Source organism: Mirounga angustirostris, unplaced genomic scaffold, assembly GCF_029215605.1.
Source record: "Mirounga angustirostris isolate CCGP_5_RB_7025 unplaced genomic scaffold, mMirAng1.0.hap1 SCAF_5, whole genome shotgun sequence".
NCBI classification, from domain to species: domain Eukaryota; kingdom Metazoa; phylum Chordata; class Mammalia; order Carnivora; family Phocidae; genus Mirounga; species Mirounga angustirostris.
Window position 1 is genome coordinate 126,880,841 of NW_026991713.1, and position 22,075 is coordinate 126,902,915.

Below are 22,075 nucleotides of genomic sequence, written 5' to 3' on the forward strand. Positions count from 1 at the left end.
TCGAGTACTTGGGGTCAGTTTATATGACATCTGTACAAAGTGAAATGCAGGTCCAAGTATTAGCTCAGCAGAGTTCAGGAGTAGGTAAGAAATTTCACCGTGTCCCGTTTAGCAACCTACAGGCTTCTAATTCCATTTCTTAAAATAATAATAAGATATTAATAATAGAAATAATAATGTTTTCTAAAACAGAGCATTGCATTACTCAGTCGGTACTAAGGAGTGAGCAGTCCTCCATCACAGGGGAAATTGATTTTTCCCTCCCTTTCAGGAGAGGAATTGGAGTATTTATATGTGCTGGAAAATTCCCTTTAACTTTCACAGGCTGCATGTTCTCAGGTCTCTGGGGGTATAGTTAGAAGCAAAAAAAAAAAAAGTAATGACCTTTTGATATTTTATCTTCTGTAAACTGTGGGACCGTGTGTTCACTAGTCTGGAAAGACAAAATGAAATTTCTGTGACAAAAAAAAAAAGTATACCCTCTTGATTTTTTGTCTTTTGTTTGAAATCTTTTCTGCCTTTTCAACAAGCATTTCTGCATTAACGTAAATGAAGCTTGGCCCTCTGGTGTCTGAAAACTCCAGGTTTGTTGGCCTTTTTGTCAGACCAGAACGAGACCTTTCAGGCAGTCATAAGTTAAAGGCAGAATTTTAGAAGATCCACAGGAAAAGAAGACAAAGAGCTGGTTTTCTTCAGAAAGACTTTTTTAATAACATAAACATTAGTGTAGATTACTATCTTTACAAAGGTGACAATGTTATTTTCTTGCCCGGTGTTGAAAGTTGATTAATCTAAGGCACCAGCCTGTAAATCACAGTTCTGAGTCCACTGATATCATTACTTTGCATTTCCATAAATTTTACTACTACTAAAGCAAGCTTGGCTTTAAATCATTATTAGGGCATTTGATCATTTGGCATATGTTTTCCAGCAATTTTTTAATTGGCCTCTTGAAAGAAACAGACTGGTAGTAATCATATAGCGAGCGAAATAGAGTTGCTGAGACTCTTAGATAATTAGTCTCAGACAGTGGTGTTTGGAATAGTCAACATTTGGAATATAACTGATATAACCTCATAGTATCTTAATACACCAGATTTGCAAATGTCCCTATTGGAAACTTTCTAGAAAATTTATCTGTTAAGCTTGAAACACATCTGTCAGCCCAAAGAAGAGTTTCTGTGGGAAGAATTTAAATTTATATAATTCTCCTATATTATTTCACAGGAAGGGAGAGAGAGGGAGAGAGAGAGAAAGGGGTGTGTGATGTTTTTCCCATGATTTAAGCGAGAAACAGCCGGAATCTTTCACGCCGGCAAGGCCTTTTGAAAGGAAGAGAATCTGTGAAAATTTGAAACAAAATGTTCAAGTGGAAAAGTTATAAATTGTTACAGAAATCTTTGTTTTAAGCACAAAAGTCCATTTTACTGAGCTTTTCAAGTGTGTAATTCACATTTTCTGAGCATAGAAAAGTATTCAGATAGGGCGCCTGGGTGGCTCAGTTGGTTAAGCGACTGCCTTCGGCTCAGGTCATGATCCTGGAGTCCCGGGATCGAGTCCCGCATCGGGCTCCCTGCTCGGCAGGGAGCCTGCTTCTCCCTCTGACCCTCCCCCCTCTCATGTGCTCTCTCTCTCTCATTCTCTCTCTCTCAAATAAATAAATAAAATCTTTAAAAAAAAAAAAAAAGAAAAGTATTCAGATAGGGTATTTTGCAGGATGTTAATCTTCAAATCCTGTGGGAATGGTTTAGATCTAAAGTAAGGAGGAGATTTTATATTATGATAGTTGTCTCTTTTGTGAAGCCTTTATGTAATGTCAATATCTTTTTTCGAGTTGACCTTGTGAATAGCACAGCAGCTCATGGCTTTAACACGACGTCAGTTTTTCAAAATTAAGATGCCCACTCTAAAGGGTGATGTAGCAAATTCATCAGTTGCTTCTTCTTGTGCTATTTAAGATTATTGTCTTCAATTGTAGACTTAGAAAAATTTTTAAAAACTGGTTTTGAATGTTACAAGTTTACAACTATGTTAGGAACTCATAAAATGTTTTGCATCACCCTAGGAAGCCAAACTCACTAGTGAAGAAAAAAAAAAATCTTTACTTAGATATATATTAGTACTTAGCATCAGAAATAAAGGCACATAATTCATAATGTTTGTAATGTTGCCCCTCTGTACAGTGTGGCCTGTTTATCCATGATGCATGCCCATGGATCTAGAATCTGGAATCTAGAATCTAGAATCCCATGCTAGAGAAGTCTCGGGGCGGGGGCAGGGGGGCAGGTGCTTCCGTTTGTCCGCAGATGGTCACACAATTGCCAGGAGAACCTTTACAGACAACATCCCAGCTACAGGTTTTTGAGCCCTCCCTACACACCTAAAAAAAAGTAGGTGATAGGGAGGAGATCGGCAAGTGTCTCATTTTCTTTGTTATAACATGGACTTGAACTTGGTTCACAAAGAAGAAGGAGAAAGAAATAGTTCCCTGCATTTTTTTTTAAAGATTTTATTTATTTATTTGAGAGAGGGAGAGCATGAGTAGGGGGAGAGGCAGATGGAGAGGGAGAGGCAGACTCCCCGCTGAGCATGGACCCTGATGTGAGGCTCGATCCCAGGACCATGTGATCATGACCTGAGCCAAAGGCAGACGCTTTTTGTTTGTTTGTTTAATTTTATTTTATTATGTTATGTTAATCACCGTACATTACATCATTAGTTTTTGATGTAGTGTTCCATGATTTCATTGTTTGCGTATAACACCCAGTGCTCCATTCAATACGTGCCCTCTTTAATACCCATCACCAGGCTAACCCAGCCCCCTAACCCCCTCCCCTCTAGAACCCTCAGTTTGTTTCTCAGAGTCCATAGTCTCTCATGGTTCATCTCCCCCTCCGATTTCCCCCCCTTCATTTTTCCCTTCCTACTATCTTCTCTTTTTTTTTTTTTAACATATAACGTATTATTTGTTTCAGGGGTACAGGTCTGTGATTCAACAGTCTTACACAATTCACAGCACTCACCATAGCACATACCCTCTGCAATGTCTATCACCCAGCCACCCCATCCCTCCCACCCCCCACCACTCCAGCAACCCTCAGTTTGTTTCCTGAGATTAAGAATTCCTCATATCAGTGAGATCATATGATACATGTCTTTCTCTGATTGACTTAAAGAACAAATAATCCAATCAAGAAATGGGCAGAAGATATGAACAGACATTTTTCCAAGGAAGACATCCAAATGGCCAACAGACACATGAAAAAGTGCTCACCATCGCTCGGCATCAGGGAAATCCAAAAGCAGAAGCTTAACAGACTGAGCCACCCAGGCGCCCTCCTGCATGGCTTTTAAAGATCAGCAAAGAAGGGGCGCCTGGGTGGCTCAGTGGTTGGGCGTCTGCCTTCGGCTTGGGTCATGATCCCAAGGTCCTGGGATGGAGCCCTGCGTCGGGCTCCCTGCTTGGCAGGAAGCCTGCTTCTCCCTTTCCCACTCTCCCTGTTTGTGTTCCTGCTCTCTCTATCTGCTATCTCTCTCTCTGTCAAATAAATAAAATCCTAAAAAAAAAAAAAAAAAGCAGCAAAGAAGAAAAAATACACAGCTTCCCTTATTAATCTATCTCAGAGGTTTCTAGATTCATTGTAACATCGAATAAAGTTATTGAGACCCACAGTGCATGTCTGAAACTTTAGTCCCCGTGTTTCCAAATTCAGAAATTTGTAGGTTTTAGACAGTGATTCGGGGTATTCCTGCACACCATGTCAGCGTCTGGGGGGGCACCGGGAGCCCCGTTTCTTACCGTGCCTGCGCCAGAACATGGATATGTGCACCACGTGGAACAGAGAAAGGTCAAACATTGCCTTGGGTGAAAAGTTTAGGTTTGCCACCAGCTGGGTTAAGAAATGTCCATTTCTTAGAGCTTTTCAGACTTGGGAATTGTGGATCATGAGGACTCTTTTACTTATGAAGTCCCTCCCCCTGGGGAACTTGAGCTTCATGATGGGAGGCATGGAGACATTATTAGTGTGACACGAGCATCGTGTTGCCTTTTCTGAATTTCAGGGCAGTGCTCCCTGTTTAGTGCTCTTTAGTGTTTTAGTACCATGTGCCTCGAAACCCCTAGATGCAGGAAGAATTCTGCTGCACTAAGCATGTTCTCTTTGCCCCAGATTTGTCCCGCAAATTATGGACATCTCCTGAAAAAGTATTTCCTCACTTTTTTTTTTTTAAGATTTTATTTATTTATTTTGACAGAGAGAGACACAGCGAGAGAGGGAACACAAGCAGGGGGAGTGGGAGAGGGAGAAGCAGGCTTCCCGCTGAGCAAGGAGCCCGATGCGGGGCTCGATCCCAGGACCCTGGGATCATGACCTGAGCCGAAGGCAGATGCTTAACAACTGAGCCACCCAGGCGCCCCTCCTCACTTTTTTAAAGGAAAACAAACCCGTGTGGATTTTGCTAATTTGCTCTCAAATTTGATTTTTGCTTCCTTGGCTTTATGGTGTCTTAGTTAAATTTGTCGTTGCTGTTATTCAGGCAAATTCCCCGTTTGATGTATTCCTAGAAATCTTAGAAAGTTTTCTTAGTAGATCATTCAAACTTCCTATGTTTGATGAGCAGTGTAGGTGGTAGAAGAGAGACCCATCATCTCAAAGAGCCCCCTAAACCAAAGACTGGCGCAGCATCGGGAGTCCCCTTTTTTTGCTGGCAACATTAATAACTACCTAAAAGTTTTTAATAGAATCTGGTTAACAGGGCACCTGGGTGGCTCAGTCATTTAAGTGTCTGCCTTCGGCTCGGGTCATGATCCCAGGGTCCTGGGATCGAGTGCCACATCAGGCTCCCTGCTCAGCGGGGAGTCTGCTTGTCCCTCTCTCTTTCAAATAAATAAATAAATAAATCTTTTAAGAAAAAGAATCTGGTTAATGTTTAAAATAAGAAAAACTTCGGTTTTATTCTCAGTTTAGCAAATGACTCTCCAAGAGACCATTTTTCTTTTTCTAAAAATGAAACATGAACTGTTTTCGAGTGTCTTCTAAGTTAGCATTTATCAGGTGCACTGAACTCTGGGGGAGATGTCCAAGTCAGTGGAAGATCCTGAGAGAGGAAGCTGGGAACTTCTAGCATATTCATTAGGTTTTAGCTTCTCACACTTCTGGAGATGGGGTGACCAGGTCTCCCATCGGGGCAACTGTGTGATACACGGCCACAGAGCGGGGCCAGATCATTCCACAGGGCTGACTACCTCTAAGTTAGTGCAGATGTTTACGGAGAGCAGAAAGGCAAATAGAACATTTCTACATAGTTGTCCTTTAGGAAGGATTAAGAGCCATGGATCCCTTCCAGAATGTAATGGATTTGGACGGGCTTCACGCCTTAGTGATTTCTTGTTATATTTGTCTGTGTAACCTTGCCCTGGGGGAGAGCTGGAGAAGCCCCTGCAGGCTCCAGCGAGGAAGTCAAGCCTGTGATTGTCATCGGGGAAACCTGTTTGCCAACAAACTAGTGTTTGGTGGGTAAGACAATCCCTTCCTCCTTGAGTTCCTTCCTTCCCCAAATATACTCTAAATGGGATGAGTGTGAGTAAACCCAAACTCCAGCTTCAGCTTCACTGCTTCTCCCACAGCTTTGGCCAGTAAAAGTTCATCCCCAAAGAGTGCTTTTCAATATTTACAGAGACTCAAATCCCTGTTATCGGGGTGCTTGTACTTAAAAGGGGAGAGGTAAGCTCCATAAATTCATCATTTGGGCTCTCCAGCGTTTGGTGAACTGAATATTTTACACTATGCCTTCATAGCATGGGATTAAAAATTTCAAACTCTGCTTGGGAACTGAATTGTCCTGAACACAGGAAGCTTCACTGTTTGAAAACCTCCAGGGACTAACCATTGCCTACTGGATGCGTTTGAACTCCCTGAGCCTGGAATTGAAGGTCCTCACAATTCTGTGCCTAATCTGCCTAGCAGTTGGCCTAATTTCCCCTCACCACCCCCTGCCACACACACTCCAATTGATCTTCCTGGCTCAGCGTACCTGCCACCACACTCCACTGTGTCCCACCAAGGAGAAAAGGATATTCCTAGGAATATCCGTACAGACCCTGCCCCAAAGCTTGCTCTTCCCCAAGAGCCCAGGGGGCTCTCTTTCCTCTGAGCTACTGAATTCGTTGAGTCAACGTGATCAAACGCTGCCCTTACATTCAGTTACCTTTCTGTTCGCACGTCCTGCCTGCCCACTAACTCGTGAGCCCCTCTCGGATGAGGACTGTGGCTTATCATTTTTGCATCCCCTGCACTACCTTCCCTACAGCAGGGGCTCCCCAAATACCTTCAGCTTCTTAGTGATTAATTGATAAATCCTTGCCTTAGCACTTAGGTGATAACAGTTGAAATACTTGGATTTATTGATTCGAACAGTAGCAAGTTGAGCCTTCTGGTTGGTTGGTTCAAAGCCAAGGACTCACAAACATCGCCCGTACCGTTTCTCACTCCACTTGGGAAACGCCCTTTCTGCGAGCGGCTGTGTCCCCAGCCAACATCCGTGTGTTTCTTTGTCACAACATCGATGAACTGAAAGTATTGGAGTGGTTTTGCCCAGTGGCACGGGGTATCCCCAGGGGAGCTGCTGATCCATTGCCGAGGACAGCATTCCCGGCTGGGTGGGATCTCACGGAGGGCGCGTCCTCCGGTGAGCAGCATGGGTGTTGGGGGGTTTGCTGTGCAGATGCCTCGGGGGTTCCCTGTCTGTGACTGTGCTTCTCCTTCCTCCATATCTATTTACTGAACTCCTAACTCATTGCTCTTCTGATGTTATTGCCCAGCGTCCCAGTGACCAAAATCTGCCTTGCTTTGTGTGAGAGCACAGAAGTTAGAACTGAGGACCAAGGCAGGCTCTGTGGGGTGAGCCTCCGCCAGCCTCACAGGGGCCATGAGATGCTTGCTGGACCTCTAAATACCAAAACCGCCCCGGGGCGGAGGCCAGGGATTGCGTCTGGAGGTAGAGTGGGTACAAACGGCAAATTCACTGGCCCAGTGGGCGTGCAGGGCTACTGAGTGTGCGGACTGGAGTGAAGGCTCTGAAAAGCACTGGGTAAAACCCAGAAGAGTTTTAAGTGTCCTTCAGACCTGAGAACATGTGAGTCTGGGGGGAAAAGGATTTCTGGTGCCAGGACCTCCTACCAGTACCAGATAATCCACTTCCCACTCTCAGAGTCATTTACAGGCCTTATCAAAAGCAAAAGTTATTTGTCATATTTTGGACAACAGTTTCCAGCGTGTGGTCAATCCAAGCCAAGAAAACTAGCATTGGGTGTCAGCAAGGGAAACAGCTCTCAAGGAGAAGCAGTCCATTCTCGGAGGCCCTTGAGCCCCTGCCGGATCCCTGGGAGCTTCTCCCACAGGACCCTGGTGACCCTTCTTCTCCCAGATTCGTGCCACTCGGGGGGCACTGGGTCTGTGTCCCGCTCCGTGTAGCGGCCTCCTGTGAGCAGTCTGCTCTGCCCTATTCCGCACCCCAGGGGAGAGGGCCGCTGGACCCTGCACCCTGTGTGTTCTCTTTCCTCTTTATTAAATAAATTAATTAAAAGGGAGCACCCCTTCCTCCCCGCCCCCGACTTTTCATTCAAAGGGAACAGATATGGGGTCTCTCGGCCAAGGCTCCTGGGTCAGGTCAGATCCCAGAGCACGCGGTGGCTTTCTTGGATGGAGGGTGAGCCATTCCTTGGCATTCTCTGTCCCCTCCCTCTCTTCCAGCAATGAGGTGGTGAGGAGTGACTTGAAGAAGTTGCCTGCGCTTCCCACTCAAGCCCTGAAGGAGCACCCTTCCCTGGCCTACTGGTAAGCTGCACCCCCTCCACACACCCCTCAGGAGCAAGCCCGCACGGGGCGCCGGGGGGTTCGGGATGGCCGAGGGTCAGGCTGGACCCCAGCCCGACCGACTCCATCTTGTCTGAGTGGCTTGGGCCTCAGTCAGACCATTTCCCGCATGTATTTAGATGCCATGGTTTGCGTGAGATCTCCTTTTTTTCTGTTTTCTTTAACAAGAGGAAAAAAAAAAACCTTCTAAAATTTCACTTTAGATGCTTTGCAAACTCCTTGGAGACCCTTTCATGTGCTGCTCGAGTTTCGTACTGGAATCCTTGTCATTTGATGACAGGATGTGTGAGGTTTTGAGATGTGGGAGGACTACGGGGCTGTTGTTTTTTTTTCTTCGCAGAAGAGAGAGATTGATTCTTCGATTTTCCCACAATGTTTCATATCTCCTGATTTGGCTGCCATGTAACATTCCGCCCTAGTTCATCTGCCAGGCCCTGAATTACTGATTCTGAACAAAACGGGCATGCGAAAGGGTCCCGGATTACGGTTCTGGTCACAGTGGAGCGGGGCCTGCATTCCTGGGTGATGTGCGCAAACTCTGTGTGCACGGGCCCTGGCCACTGCCCACCCCCCCGACAGGCAGCGTGCCGCGTCCCTCATGTCCCTCTGACTTGCAGTGAGCGTTGACTGCTTTTATAAACAACAACAATAATAAAATAATAAGAATAAATAAATAATAAAACAACAATAATAATAAAACAAAAATCGCAGAACAGGTCAGTCCTGATCGATTGTATCATGTGACTCTTCTAAGCACTTCTTTACTCTGCTTTATGAAACGTACGGATTACTAACATGTCATCACCTCTGGACACGTTTGCAGTCGGCACACTCGTGGCTCAGCCATGCAGGTGGCTCTGAGAGCCCCCTTTGGCTGGAATGGGACATGCTTCGAGGGCATTAGCCGGATGAAACTCCAGTGCAGAAGTCGGTTCTCCTCAAGAGACCACATGATGGGGTAGTGGGAGCAGAAATGAGAAGCCGAGTCCTGGGGCAGAGAGCTCCCTCCCGGCTGCTGGCCTGCCCCAGTCTCATCTCTCTGAGCTGTTTTTTGCCATTCATCCTTTGCTAACACAGGTGTCGATATCCTGTGGCTTTATAGAATTATAATCTGCCCCCCAGAACACAATCTGTTTAGCATGCCACTGTGCCTTCTTCCGGCTTGGCTGTCTGCACATGGGAACACCAACAGATGACACTCTTGTTCCCTTGTCCCTGGAGCCCTGTTGCCCTCTCCCGGTCCCCTACGCTCCCTGGGCCTTATGTTCTGGGCCCCACCCCCAGCTGTTCACGTTTAGGGAACCAATAGCGAAGGAGCTAGAGACACAAGACTATAACTCTGAAGACCAATAGTTCCTCCACCAAGGGGCTGTATTCGCCGGCTGGGGGCTGTGGCGTTGCTGGGTTGTCTGGGGTCAAAGTTGCTTCCAGCCTAAACCAGCCCTCAACCATCTCCTCATTCAGTTGTTTCCAGACACTTTGTACACCCTGTGCTTACCAACTCCTTCTCTCTCAATCTCCCTCTCGCTCTCTTTCTCCCTCCCTCTCGATCCCTCTCCATCTCTCTCTGGATTTCTCTTTAATTATCTCCACAGTCGGCTCCATGCTCACACGTTATTACTAATACAGAAATGCCTTTCTTCATGTTCCTATCTTCTCTTGTGTCAACATGAACATCTTTGTCTTTACCCACATCTATACCTATCTTGCCAGAGCATCCCTCTGTCTCTGTGACCTGGCTGGCACTTTCCCTGGGCCTCATGTAGACCCAGGGGCACACAGAGAGGATGCAGAACTGGGGAGGAGGGAGCATTTTTGAAGCGGGTGCCTCCAGGCTCCACAGCCCAGCTGTATACAGACAAGCCAGCAGCATGGACCATCCCGTTGATTCATTGCTAAAAAAACACCTTATTTTGCTGTGGTTGGCTAGTTGTAGTTGGCCTTCATATTCCAACCTACTTATCTGGACTTTTAAAAAAGCAGAGATTTCAGGAAGGGATGAGTGATGTTCGTGCTTCATAGAGCTGGCAGCCAAGCATGTTCAAAGATGTCCCTTGGCCTCAGCATCATGCATCTCTATGAGTAAACATGACCCCTTGTTGGTGGAGGAGACCTTCACTTGCCCTGACATCACAATCTCTATCCAGCTGCCTGCAGCCCTGATCATCCCCGAATGGAGGACACAGATTTGCAGTTCTTCCAGGCTCTCCCGCTCTTGCTGGCCTTCTCAGATGTGGCAGACAATCGTCAGGCCAGAATAAGCCATAGGGAGCCCATCCACACTAGCCAGGAAAGGCATTACAGCCTAGAGAGCAAAGCCGTGGGTTTTAGAATCCCAGCCACGTTTCTGAACAGTGGGGTAAAGACAGCTCGGGGAAGCTTGAATTACTTCTCCGCTGCCTCAGTTTCCCAGCTATAAAACGGAATTAACCATACCAACCCAATCCAGACTGTGATGAAGAGCAGAAGTAAGAAGTCACATGATGCAATTAGCAAATAGTGAAAGGTACATCATAATGTTGCGTAATCGTGCCGTAATCCTTTCTGCTAATTTTCCCCAAGCGTGTATGTAACAAGCTTGGACTTCTACTCCACGGGATTTCCCTATCGGGAGGCATCTGAGGCAGAGGTTAGAATTATGTGCCCAGCATATTGAACGGAGCACTGGGTGTTATACGCAAACAATGAATCATGGAACACTGCATCAAAAACTAATGGTGTAATGTATGGTGATTAACATAATAAAATAAAATTAAAAAAAAAGAGTTATGTGCTCAGGGCCACAGAACAGAGCTGTATGAGGGCCCTGACCTGGATTACTCTCCAGGGCCAAGTTCGCAAACGCTGAACGCCCCCCTCCCACACACCACCCATACCAGATATGCAGGGGCACCAGCCTTTCCTCCAAAATCACTGCCCACTGCAGGCGATGGCTCGCCCAAGACAGGAAACCATATCGCCATCCCCATGTTTCCTCCTAATCCCCCATGCATTGCCTGGGCCCCTTACCTGCGGAGAGATGACCTCACTGAAAGACTATGGCTATGGCGAGTCACAGTCAGCCTTAATCACCTGTCTTTTTCCTTCATGCAGCACAGAGTCCTCCAATTAGGGTTTTGGGATTCTGTTTACTCCAGCTGGTGCATTTTTTTATAGTTATTCCACTGAGTCCCTACCACAGCTTGGGGGTCGCTGGGAAACTCTGCAAAGCTCAGCGCACTTGAGCCATCTGTAAATTCCAGAGGAAGTAGGGGTGGGGCTGGGGGCAGAGCGGGTTCTCAGTCAGCCTGGCCTGTGTATCCACAGGATGGGCCCACGGTGTTTCGATTGGGCCCAAAGAAGTGGGAAAAGCTGAGGAAGGAGAAGCTAGATATGGTGGCCTCACCGATGGAGGAACTCCAGGGAGCAGTGGGGGTGGCCGAACCCTGCAGCTGTCGAGCACTGAGAAGACTTTAGTCGGGAAGCAGCTAAACAGCTGCCTACCCGTGTTTCTGACTTTCCCTGGTGTTGGTCTGAGCCTCGACTGTGTAGCTGGGAAGCTACGGCACTACACTGATTTCGATCGTCCTGGCCCAGCCCGGGGATCCTCCCTCCCAGAGCTCTGAAGGGAATTGGCTCAGATCTACACTGAGTTGCTTGAGCCTGGATCCATCCAAGAGTTGACCTCACAAAATGCTAGATCTTATGGTAGAAACATCCCAACACAGCCGTTGATTCAGTGGGTGGGAGGAGAGCAAGCTAGGAGAGCAACCCCCGAATGTCTCGACATGACCCCGAAGGTCTGGTGAGGTGGGGTTCTCCCCAGGCAGGACGCTGCTGGAGAATTCTCTCGGGAGGGGGCTTTCTCACACTCCGAGTAGAGCGTCCAGGGTTGCCAGGGAGCCGAGGAGAAACAGAGCTGCACCTGCCCCTTTGTGAACAGAGGGGGTCCAGACCCCGTCCAAATGACTCTGCAATGAGAGAAGGGCTCCTTGTAGCTAGCCAGTTCCTGTTCTGGGTGTTTGTAAGGACACTTGCTTGTGAAGAGTCAGATGATCATACACACACCAGATTTCAGAATACTAAAATGAAGAGACAGCCATTAAAGATTAAGATAATAATTGGCAAAACAATAAATGACCCCCAAGTAGTAGTGAGTGAACATATAGGACACATTACCCCCCAGAAATGGCCTTTTTTTTTCCTAAAAAAAAATGTTGGCGAGAAAAGGCTTTAGATCAACTCTGGGATACTAAATAATAGGTAATGAAGGCCAACCAGGGAGGTCTAGAGGGTTCATCCCTAGGGCTGCGTCCTGCCACACCACCAGGAGCCCACTGGCCTGAGGTGAGGGAGGCGTAAGGCAGAAGGTGGAAAAATGGGGCTCCTGGTGGTGTGGCCGGGTCGCAGAGGCCCAGTGTTTTGGACTTGACTTCTCAGCAGGTGGGATGTGCTTCCAAAGCCAGCGGCCATAGCTCCCTGGGCACCAGAGTCACTTCTCAGAGAGTCCCTTCATGGCCTCTGCCCTGTCAAAGAGCCGTTTGGCTGGCCAGTGTCTCCCAAGGCACAAGCTGGTCTCTTGTTTTAGAAGTAAGATTTCAGGAGATCAAGGTGTTCCCTATGCACTTCTCGTAGCTGGTTTGTTTCCCAGTGCTTCTCTGGGCCTTTTATTGTCTTGTGGTTTGTGTTAGCCAGACCCAGATTCCAGAACTTTCCCATCCTCCTTGGAAGCCCTCAACCCTGACCACTAATTCATGATAGGGAAGTCGTGGGCATTCTGTTGAGGTCAATGTCTGCCCCGCCCCCCCCTTTGTCCTGCTACTGTGAGGCCCTGTGCACACAGGATTTGGGAGATGAGGAGGGCAAGGAAGACATGTGGGCATTCAGAACATCCGCCCTGATCCCCAGTCTCCCTCACGTCCCCCGTTCTGCGTCCCTCTCCAGTGACACGCATGCTCATTGCTGCTTCCTCACCTCACATGGTAGCATTTCTTACAGGGAGCTGACCCCAAGGAGATCTGTAGCCCCAGGCACCTCACTTGGGCTGAGTTCAGAAATGCCACGCAGGATAAATCATTTCTCCAGGAGCTGTTGGCTCCTTGGAGCTTCTCCGGAGATTGCTCAGGCTCGGAAGAAGTATCTCCATTAGCTGGGTGCTGGCCGGTGACCCAGGGACCATATATAACAGAATCTTTGTCTTTTAATTCTAGCGAGGATCGAGTAATTGAACACTACAAGAAACTGAATGGCCAGACCAGAGGTCAAGCAATTGTAAAGTAAGTGGCCCGTCTCGGTGCCTGTGAGGTTGTGTTTGTGTGTGTTCACACAGCATGTGTCACGGCTGTTCGGTTCTGCTCGCAAAGACCAATCTCCGGGGGGCAATGAATGGTTCAGGGTCATTTTCAAGTAAATCATCACTCCGAGAGCTTTGTCATGCACACACACACACACACACACGTATATGATTCCAGTTCTGCCGAATAACCACCCTCGTGTGTGTGTGTGTGTGTGTGTGTGTCTGTCTGTCTTCCCAGCTACATGAGCATCGTGGAGTCTCTCCCAACCTACGGGGTTCACTACTACGCAGTGAAGGTAAGTGCCAAGCCTGCCCTTAAAAAAAACATACAAGCAACTCTCACTTTTTTCCTTTTTAATCTGACTGAAGATGTGGTGGGGGGCTGGAGATGGGCGAGGCGGAGGACTGGGTCAGGAGGATTGTGTGCTGGGGGAGCTGGGGCACTGGAACTTTCCCCTGTGTAGGAAGACTTGATGCAGTTTCTCTTCAAAACTCATGTTCCCAGGGCGCCTGGGTGGCTCAGTTGGTTGAGTGACTGCCTTCGGCTCAGGTCATGATTCTGGAGTCCCTGGATCGAGTCCCACATCGGGCTCCCTGCTCGGCGGGGAGTCTGCTTCTCCCTCTGACCCTCCCCCCTCTCATGTACTCGCTCGCTCTCATTCTCTCTCTCTCAAATAAATAAATAAAAATCTTAAAAAAAAAAAAAAACTCATGTTCCCTCCTGTAAAGTGGGTATAATAAATCACTACTTCCTTTTAGACTCAGAAGAATCCTGGGAGGTCGGGACTGCAGAGCTTCTGGGTGTGGAAGTCCAGTGGAACATGGACCCTATTCCAAACTCACTTTAATTTTATCCACAATGCCCCTGCCTGGGATCCCTTCCCTGAAATAATAGATAATGATGTGCTGGTGCGCCCTTATCTATGATGAGAAAGGATAATTTTCCTCCCTCCACTTACCCCAACATGAAAAGTGTAAGTCCAGCCACAAAGAGCAGAAAATACTCCTGAATGCAAGACAGTTCCCCCCAATCCAAACTGAGAGTCTCTTGCTTCTTGGCCAGTTTTTTTCCCCATGTTTCCATCCAGCTGTATTTTTAATTCCTTTGGGCCGGAACGTGCTCCGTGTTTCCTGTATCTTTGTGTCCCTCGTGGCAGCCCGCACAACACTTTGCGTAGCCTTGGTAGGGTAGATGTTCGACTATAGACAGAGTGGAAATCTTGGAGGAGAGACTTCATCTGGTCTTTTCCTTGTGTAAACGCATGTCCCATCTCTTTGTCAGCCCCGGTGCCTGACAAAAGGTGGCTTCTGATGTATGTGCTCTCTGCCTTACAATAAAACTTGAGAAACAGGCTCTTTTGCAATCCGTGAGAGCAGAAGCAGACCTTGTGATGTGCAGAGCTCCAGAAGTGTGTGCATGTTTGGCCCTCAGAATCTCTGGGCTTAAGCAACTGCACTCCTACTTATTTGGAGAAAGAGCAAGCCCACACCAACTGTCTCCAGCCTCGCCAGTTGGTGGCCCCGTGATGTCACAGATGCTGGGTTCTGTGGCGTGGTGACCACTAACCTGGTCACCCCGGAGCTGCGGTGGTCTTGAATCCCCCCCTTGTGCTGCTCTCTGGAACTGTTGCAAGACACACAGGCACTTTCCAGAGACAGACGTTTTATACCTTAAAAAAAAATCTGTAGGAAATCATATACCCTGAAACTTTTCTAAAAATTCCAAATGTATTTCCTTGCCCCTTTTTATCTTTGTGCCTACCTTAAGATAACTCATGGGTATTTGAAAGGCATGAAGCCAATTTTGAGTTGCTAAGACATCTACAATGGGGTGAACTAGGTTATTCATGGTGTGGCAATTAGGACAAATGTAGGGGGGAGGCTGCTTCCTATGCCCGTTCGGCTCCTAGCATTCAGGAGCTGTAATTAACAGCTCAGAGTCATCCCTACCTGAATGTAGGATCACAGTTTACGATCTGGTGGCAAGAGGTCTCTGTTAAAGGAATAAAGAGAGGGACTTGGTGTTTCTAATTCAGGTCTCGGAAGATCTAGGCTTCGATTTTGCTACTTTTGTCTGACAGCATGAGTCACTCAGCCCAGCAGATCCCTTAAGATGAGCAGGACCACATGGTGGCCCCTGCCATTGGCCTGCTGGAGAGATGGGGTGGGTCCTGAATAGAGCAGGACCAACCCTTTGCTTTGACTTCTTTGTCTTTAAAATTGGAGGAATCTTAAATGCATATTACTGAGTGAAAGAAGCCAAGGTGAAAAGGCTACATACTGTGTGATTCCAACGATATGACATTCTGGACGAGGCAAAACTGGTTGCCGGAACCTGGGAGGGGGAGAACACAGGATTTTTAGGGCAGTGAAGCTACTCGGCGTGATATTATTATAATGGATACACATCATTATACATTTGTCCAAACTCATAGAGGATTCCACACCAAGAATGAACCCTAATGTAAACTCTGGACTTTGGGTGACCATGATGTATCAATGTAGGTTCATCAAGTTATAAGAAATGTTCCCCTCTGGTGGGGATGTTGATAGCAGGGGAGACTCTGCAGGTATGGGGGCAGGGGTGTATGGGACATCTCTGTACTTGCCTCTCCATTTTGCTATGAACCTCAGAATTCTCTAAAAAAAAATGAATAAAGAAAGTCTTTAAAAAAGTTTTTTAGAAGAGTCACCTTCTCCACGGTCCCTTCTAGCTCTGATAGTCGATGACAGTTTCTCGGCTCAGAAGGTCGTTTTATTAGAATGCTCTCAGATTTTCTGTTGTGGTGAAACCTGGAGTCTTAGAAGGAGGACCAAGAGCAAGGCATTTGTCACTTACTCATAAAGGGGGACGGGGAGGATCACGATGTGCTGCTGGTTAGGAACAGAGCTGGGTCCCCACCCCAGGGCATGTTACATGGCACTTGTTCATGTAACTGAGCATCATCTGATGATGTGGCGCATCTGTTAAGGTGAAAAGGAGAGAGGTGGGCTCCATCTGTATCAAGGGATTTGTATTTTCCTCTGTTATCGCATGAGCCAGAGGCCTCCCCTTGGTTCCCATGTGTGTTCTCTGGCCCTGTATTTACCCGCGCTCCTTTCCGTGTCCTAGGACAAGCAGGGGATACCATGGTGGCTGGGACTGAGCTACAAAGGAATCTTCCAATATGACTACCACGATAAAGTGAAGCCACGGAAGGTAAGCATTCTCTCCTCTGCGGGCGGATGGCCCGCAGAGAGAAGTGAGTAAAAATATTACACCGTGCAGCCTCGGGGCCTCCGGGCTCACCAATCCCCTGCTAATTTGAGTGTATACAAATTACTCTACAGTCATCCAGTCTGAGTTCCCGGGTAAATATTTTTTCTCCCGGTCACTAGGGAAACCTGAGCTGTTATGATTATTTAAGGTAAGGAGACGGGCCCAGCTCTCCCAAAGCAGATGGCCAAAAGGGCTTTGAGGGACTGTCCTGTTCCTTCATTTCCTGGCTGGGGAGGATGGGGGTTCTGTGCCCTTGGGAAAGGGAGGGAACATCTCTCTTCGGTCCTGAGGCCAATCTGAGCTTTCCCAAAGCTTGTCGGTGTGCTTTGTTGGGTTTTTGTTTTGTTTTGTTTTGTTTTGTTTGGGGTTTTTTTGGGGGGGGGGTTGGTGGCGGGGAGCTAAAAGAAGAAATTGTAGGTCAAAACAGGGTGAAAATTAAAGAAGAGTCAGAGGCGTTCCTGCAAATCGGGTAAATACTTTATGGCATATTAGAAGTGATCAGAAATCTGGAAAAAATAAGGTCATTTGCCAAAAGAAAGGGAAGCAGAGCGGGGTCTGCAAGGCCATCATAAACACAAAATAGAATGTTTGAAGGGGACACAGTGCTTGACTTTTCTCTGTTTTCATTTACACACATTTTTCAGACCAGAACAAATTGAAAAATTATAATGGAAAAATATCTCTGGGCTAGCGCTGTCATTCAGATCCTCTGGCAGAGAATAATGGAGAAGACAGTATGCAGTTCAAGCCCCAAAATACATATTAAAAGTCTATCAAAACCACACTTGCTGTGGGAGAGAGAAAGCAATATTGGTCCATTATGTCATTCTGGATTGCTTTCCAAAAAGCTTCTTTATCCACGAACGGGATGGAAATCCATGCTACATATCTGAGCTTATCGTAGGCTGTCTGCTTAGCATCTGCCTTAGCCAGCTTCTTTATTAAAATGATAGGGGGAAAAAATGGCCCTTGGCTAGGGAGGATTTTCACTCTGTTGATCAGTAAGTCAGTTAAGTTCAAAGAAAAGATCCTGAGCAAGTGAGGGGGGTGCTCTCCCTTGGGAACAGTGCAGTAGGGACCTGGCTGTCCAGGGGCACGTGGTTCGGTGGCTAAATCCCATATCTCTCCAGTTGCCACTCTATGCTGCAAGACGTGCATTGGGCCCTGTGTGATTGGTTCCTTCTGTGTTTTTCTCAGTCGCAGGGTCTGTGCTTCTTCCACACTGTCTCTTTTCTTCCGGTTCCCCCTCTGCCTCTTTCCCACATGGCCTTTGTATGTTTCTGTGCCTTTTTTTTTTTTTTTTTTTTTTTTCTTGCATGGTCTCTTCCATCCCTCCTTCTTTGGACATCCACTCTCCTCTCTTTGCATCTTGCCTGGCCTTTTTTCCTGCTTGCAAGAGCCGAGAACCCTCCTAGATCCTCTCAGGAAACCCTGGTTCCAATCCCTCCAGCTCCCAATCATCCACACTTGGTGGAAGACCAAGGCCGATGTGCATAGTTGCCAGTGAGCAGAGTTTGTTCAAATGCAGCAGAATTCTGCTCTCCCTCTGAGGGTGGAAAAGACATGCTAACATGTATTCTTTGGCATTTGGTTTTATTTAGTAATAAGTGTAAGCTGGCTTCATTTCTCTAATTAAGGTACTAATGAAGATTAGAGAATTAATGAGCACCCAATAGACGGGAAACTCAGGGCGGACACATTGCAGGGACTCCATCAATTGTCGCTGTTCCTGTAGGACTCTGTGACAGGCTTCAGGATCTGGAAAAGTACGAAGCCAAAGGTGTGGATAATCAGCCATTGACTGAGAGGATTTACTGTCATTTGTTGAGTTTATCCAGGTCAGCAAAATAAAAATGTTAAAAGGTCAGGATATTTATTCAGGGCATTGGCTGTACTCAAACCGAGTTGTTATGTAAAATAACTGATGTTTCTGTGGCCTCTGAGGAAGTAGTTACGAGGTGGGGGTGGGGCAGAGAGAGAGAGAGGGAGAAGCAGACTCCGCATTGAGCGGGGAACCTGACCCCAGGACTCACATCTTGACCCGAGCCAGAGGCAAAGGCCCAAACAACTGAGCCACCCAGGCGCCCCAGTAGTTGAGTTTCTTGAGTCTGTTACTAATCGAGGGGCAACCAAGCCACCAAAGTCACCGTTCATTTGCTCATTCAGAAAAATGTTTATCGCATACTCGTTATGTGCCGAGCCGAGCGGAGGGCTCAGAGGATACAACCCAAGACCCGGCCACGCCCTCAGGGAGTAAAGTGTATGATAATTGCATCAGTGTCCCCAGGTACTCCAGGAGAGCTCTGCATGACGGTCTGTGGGGAATTAAAGGAGAGTCACTGGGTTTAAGGAGGAAGGAAAAGTCTTCACAGGCGGCAAAGTGGGAGCAGGAAGCATGGGGCAGGCGGGCGTGCAGGCCTGCATGGAAGCCCCGTGAAGGGGAGCAGCGTGCCAGGTGGAGAAGCACACAGCCCCACTGGGCTGGAAGCAAGGGGCAGAGGAGGCCGGCCAGAGAGGAGGCTGAGAGGCCCCAGCGGGCAGCTGGGGGAGCCCTGAAGGCTCTGTGAAGGGGGTTTCATCTTCGAGGCAGTGAGGGCCACCAAACATTTGACACGGAGGAGGGGCCAGATCGGAGTCTCACCATCCTAGAAGCAGCGCTCTGGCAGCGAGTGGAGGATGAGCTGGAGAAATACACGGCAGAACTTGCAAACTGGGCCGTAATTACAGTGGCATAGGCCAGAACTGGCGGGGGCGCAGGGTGTCAGTGATAGGGTGATGCTTAGAAGGTAGGTGAGGTTGATCAGTTGTATGGGGCCAGAGGGTGGCCGTCAGAAGACGCTTCCCAGCCAGAGTATGGGATATAAGGGCAGTTTAGGACATGCAGAGTTTGAGGCGTGATGGGACATCTGGGTTTGCTGTGACAGGTAAGCAGTTGGGTATTCAGTGGGAGCTCCAGAGTGTGCAGAATTTCCAAAGCATAACTGAACCAGAGACTGAACGGGCAGTGGAGAGGAGATGGAGAGGGAGTGACACTTGGCACACCAGAGAAATTTCCAGTAGCTATGAGCAGACTTGGGCTGGGTTCCCCACCATGACATTTACTGTGTGACAGAGGCGGGACCAGGTGGTGCAGCCCTGAACCCGATGACATTTGGGGAGCCCTCTTTAAGACCTTAATGGATAGTCTGCACATGAAATAAGAATAGGCCTGGCGCCTGGGTGGCTCCGTTGGTTAAGCGACTGCCTTTGGCTCAGGTCATGATCCTGGAGTCCCAGGATTGAGTCCTACATCAGGCTCCCCGCTCAATGGGGAGTCTGCTTCTCCCTCTGACCCTCTCCCCTCTCATGCTCTCTCTCACTTTCTCTCTCTCCAATAAATAAATAAAAATCTTAAAAAAAAAAAGATTAAAAAAATTTTTTAAAAGAAATAAGAATAGGCCTTTGCAAGGGCTGGAAGACGAAGAGATGCCTGAGTTTCATTAGCCCGAGGAGTGTCCTTGTCTGCAAAGACGCGGGGTGGAACCTGCAGGAAAACCAGACCTAAACCGGAGCCATGGTTGAGGAACCATGGTTGAGGCCCGGCGGCAGGAACATGGCAGGGAGCCTCTTCCTTCTGACCCCCAACATCAACACCACTGTCAGGAAGAGGTCGTCTGTTATGTGGAAGGCACTTGTGAGTCTCTGGGGATGCGGCCTGCACTCCTGGCACCTGAGCTGTGCGTGTATGGAGCTGCGCGGGCCAATGAGGAGTCACACAGAAAGTGCCCGAAGTCGGTCTGCACTGCTCCAGGCCGGCCTTCTGCAGGTGCCACAGCCGCCCGGCTCCACTCTGCCCCGTCTCTGGCCCGGCCAGTTCCCCAATGCAGCCAGAGTTCGAACTGGCATCCATCTGTGCTTCCCTTGTGAACTCGCGGAAGGTAGCTGGGCTCGGCAGGTATGTCTGGCAGCGCCTCTGCACGCGGGGAGAGCTGCAGGGCCCCAGAACCCAGGGCGCAAGGCAGCCGGCTCCTGGGAGGGCGGCCTTCCAGCAACACCACGACCCCTGCTCAGAGCCCAGGCTGACGGAGCTCCACTGCGGTAGGCCCCCAGCGTGGCTCAGGAGACTGGGAGTGGCGCCCAGTTCTGCTCTTGGAGGCCCTTCTGTAGCAACAGCTGCACCTCCAGCCCCGGCAGAGGCCCTGCCTGACACTCTGACCCAGTTACCGCAGCTTTGTCACATGCACCGCCATCCTAAGAGCCAACATTCAAGTAGAGGCAGCGACAGGCTGAGCCTGCTGCCTTTCTTTCCGACGGCCTGGAGGCATCCTCTGGTATGCATCAGCAAACCATCCACACAGCCCAGGAACTCAGAAGCTGCCCGTGAGAACCCATTCAAGTGTTCCCATATGATCCACTGAAAAAGAGGGGGGTGGGTAGCTGATCGCTGTCCAGAAATGGGTGGGACCCTGGCTCATTCCAGCGTCTGTAGTTGGGTGCGCTTTGCCATTTGTGGTCACAGAGTCTCCCCTAAATTGCTTAATCGTCACTCTGAGCCCCTGGTGGCTTTGGGTGACATGGAGTAAAACACAGAGTCCCTCACGGGTGGAGTAGAGAGAACATGGAAATCCTTTCCTAATCACACGCTCCTACCTGCTACCTGAACCTTCTACACAAATGGGCTCCAGCTTGCGGAAGCACAGCCCCAAATACAAGCTGTTGCTGTTTATCAGGAGAAAACCAGCTTCTTTGTCCTCAGGGCACACGTGTCAGGAGCAGCTAGACACGTGGGGACACCTGAAAAGGGTATTTTGGCTTTTGTGTATGTTCAGAAGCTCAAGACCAACTTCAGAAGTTTTTTTTTTTTAATTTTTTTAAGATGTTATTTATTTTGAGAGAGAGAGAGAAAGCACGCACATGAGCGGGGTGGGGTACAGAGGGAGAGAATCTCCAGCAGACTCTCCTGCTGAGCATGGACCCCACCCCCACCCCCGACATGGCACACGGGGCTTGATCCTAGGACCCCAAGATCACGGCCTAAGCCAAAGCCAAGACTCAGAGGCTCAACCACCTGTGCCACCCAGGTTGCCCCCAGAAGTATTTTAGAACTGCATGTGCAGAAGAATAGCCCACCAAAAACTAAAAAATCCACAAATAGAACGAAATCAAAATAGAAATCTACAATACGGGGCGCCTGGGTGGCTCAGTCGTTAAGTGTCTGCCTTCGGCTCAGGTCATGGTCCTGGGGTCCTGGGATCGAGCCCCTCATCGGGCTCCCTGCTCAGCGGGAAGCCTGCTTCTCCCTCTCCCACTCCCCCTGCTTGTGTTCCCTCTCTCGCTATGTATCTCTCTGTCAAATAAATAAATAAAATCTTAAAAAAAAGAAATCTACAATACATTCACATATCCCAGAACATGAGCCCCTGCTTGCATTTATGAGTTCTTTCGAAAAGCTCGGGGAGCACCCCAAACAGTATCCAAAGCTAGGGACCCAGATTTGTGACAAGCTCTTAAATATCCCGCCACAACCTCTCAGCAAATCCTTCTGCTTCTCCCCTTTCCCCAGTGATGTGTTCCCTCCCACCCTGTGCCCGCCTCCCACTCCTGAACTCCAGGATGTTCACACTAAAATACCGTGTGACGCTTGGAAACATGCCCCTGGTTGCCTCAGCTGCCCTCTCTTCCCACATT

At 48.3% G+C, this 22,075-nt stretch overlaps 1 protein-coding gene across 11 annotated transcripts in view; it reads left to right on the top strand.

The window, feature by feature from the left end:
• Positions 1-22,075, top strand: part of FRMD4A (FERM domain containing 4A) — a 332,058-nt gene that overhangs the window by 225,777 nt on the left and 84,206 nt on the right. For all 11 annotated transcript variants that reach the window (XR_010411703.1, XM_064592040.1, XM_045874389.3 and 8 more), the window contains 4 exons: positions 7,752-7,835; positions 13,064-13,129; positions 13,388-13,445; positions 16,262-16,348. Coding sequence is in view for 10 of the 11 variants with exons in the window: in XM_064592040.1 (XP_064448110.1) it covers positions 7,752-7,835; positions 13,064-13,129; positions 13,388-13,445; positions 16,262-16,348 (295 nt within the window). In the remaining variant the exon portion in view is untranslated. The remainder of the gene's footprint in view (positions 1-7,751; positions 7,836-13,063; positions 13,130-13,387; positions 13,446-16,261; positions 16,349-22,075) is intronic.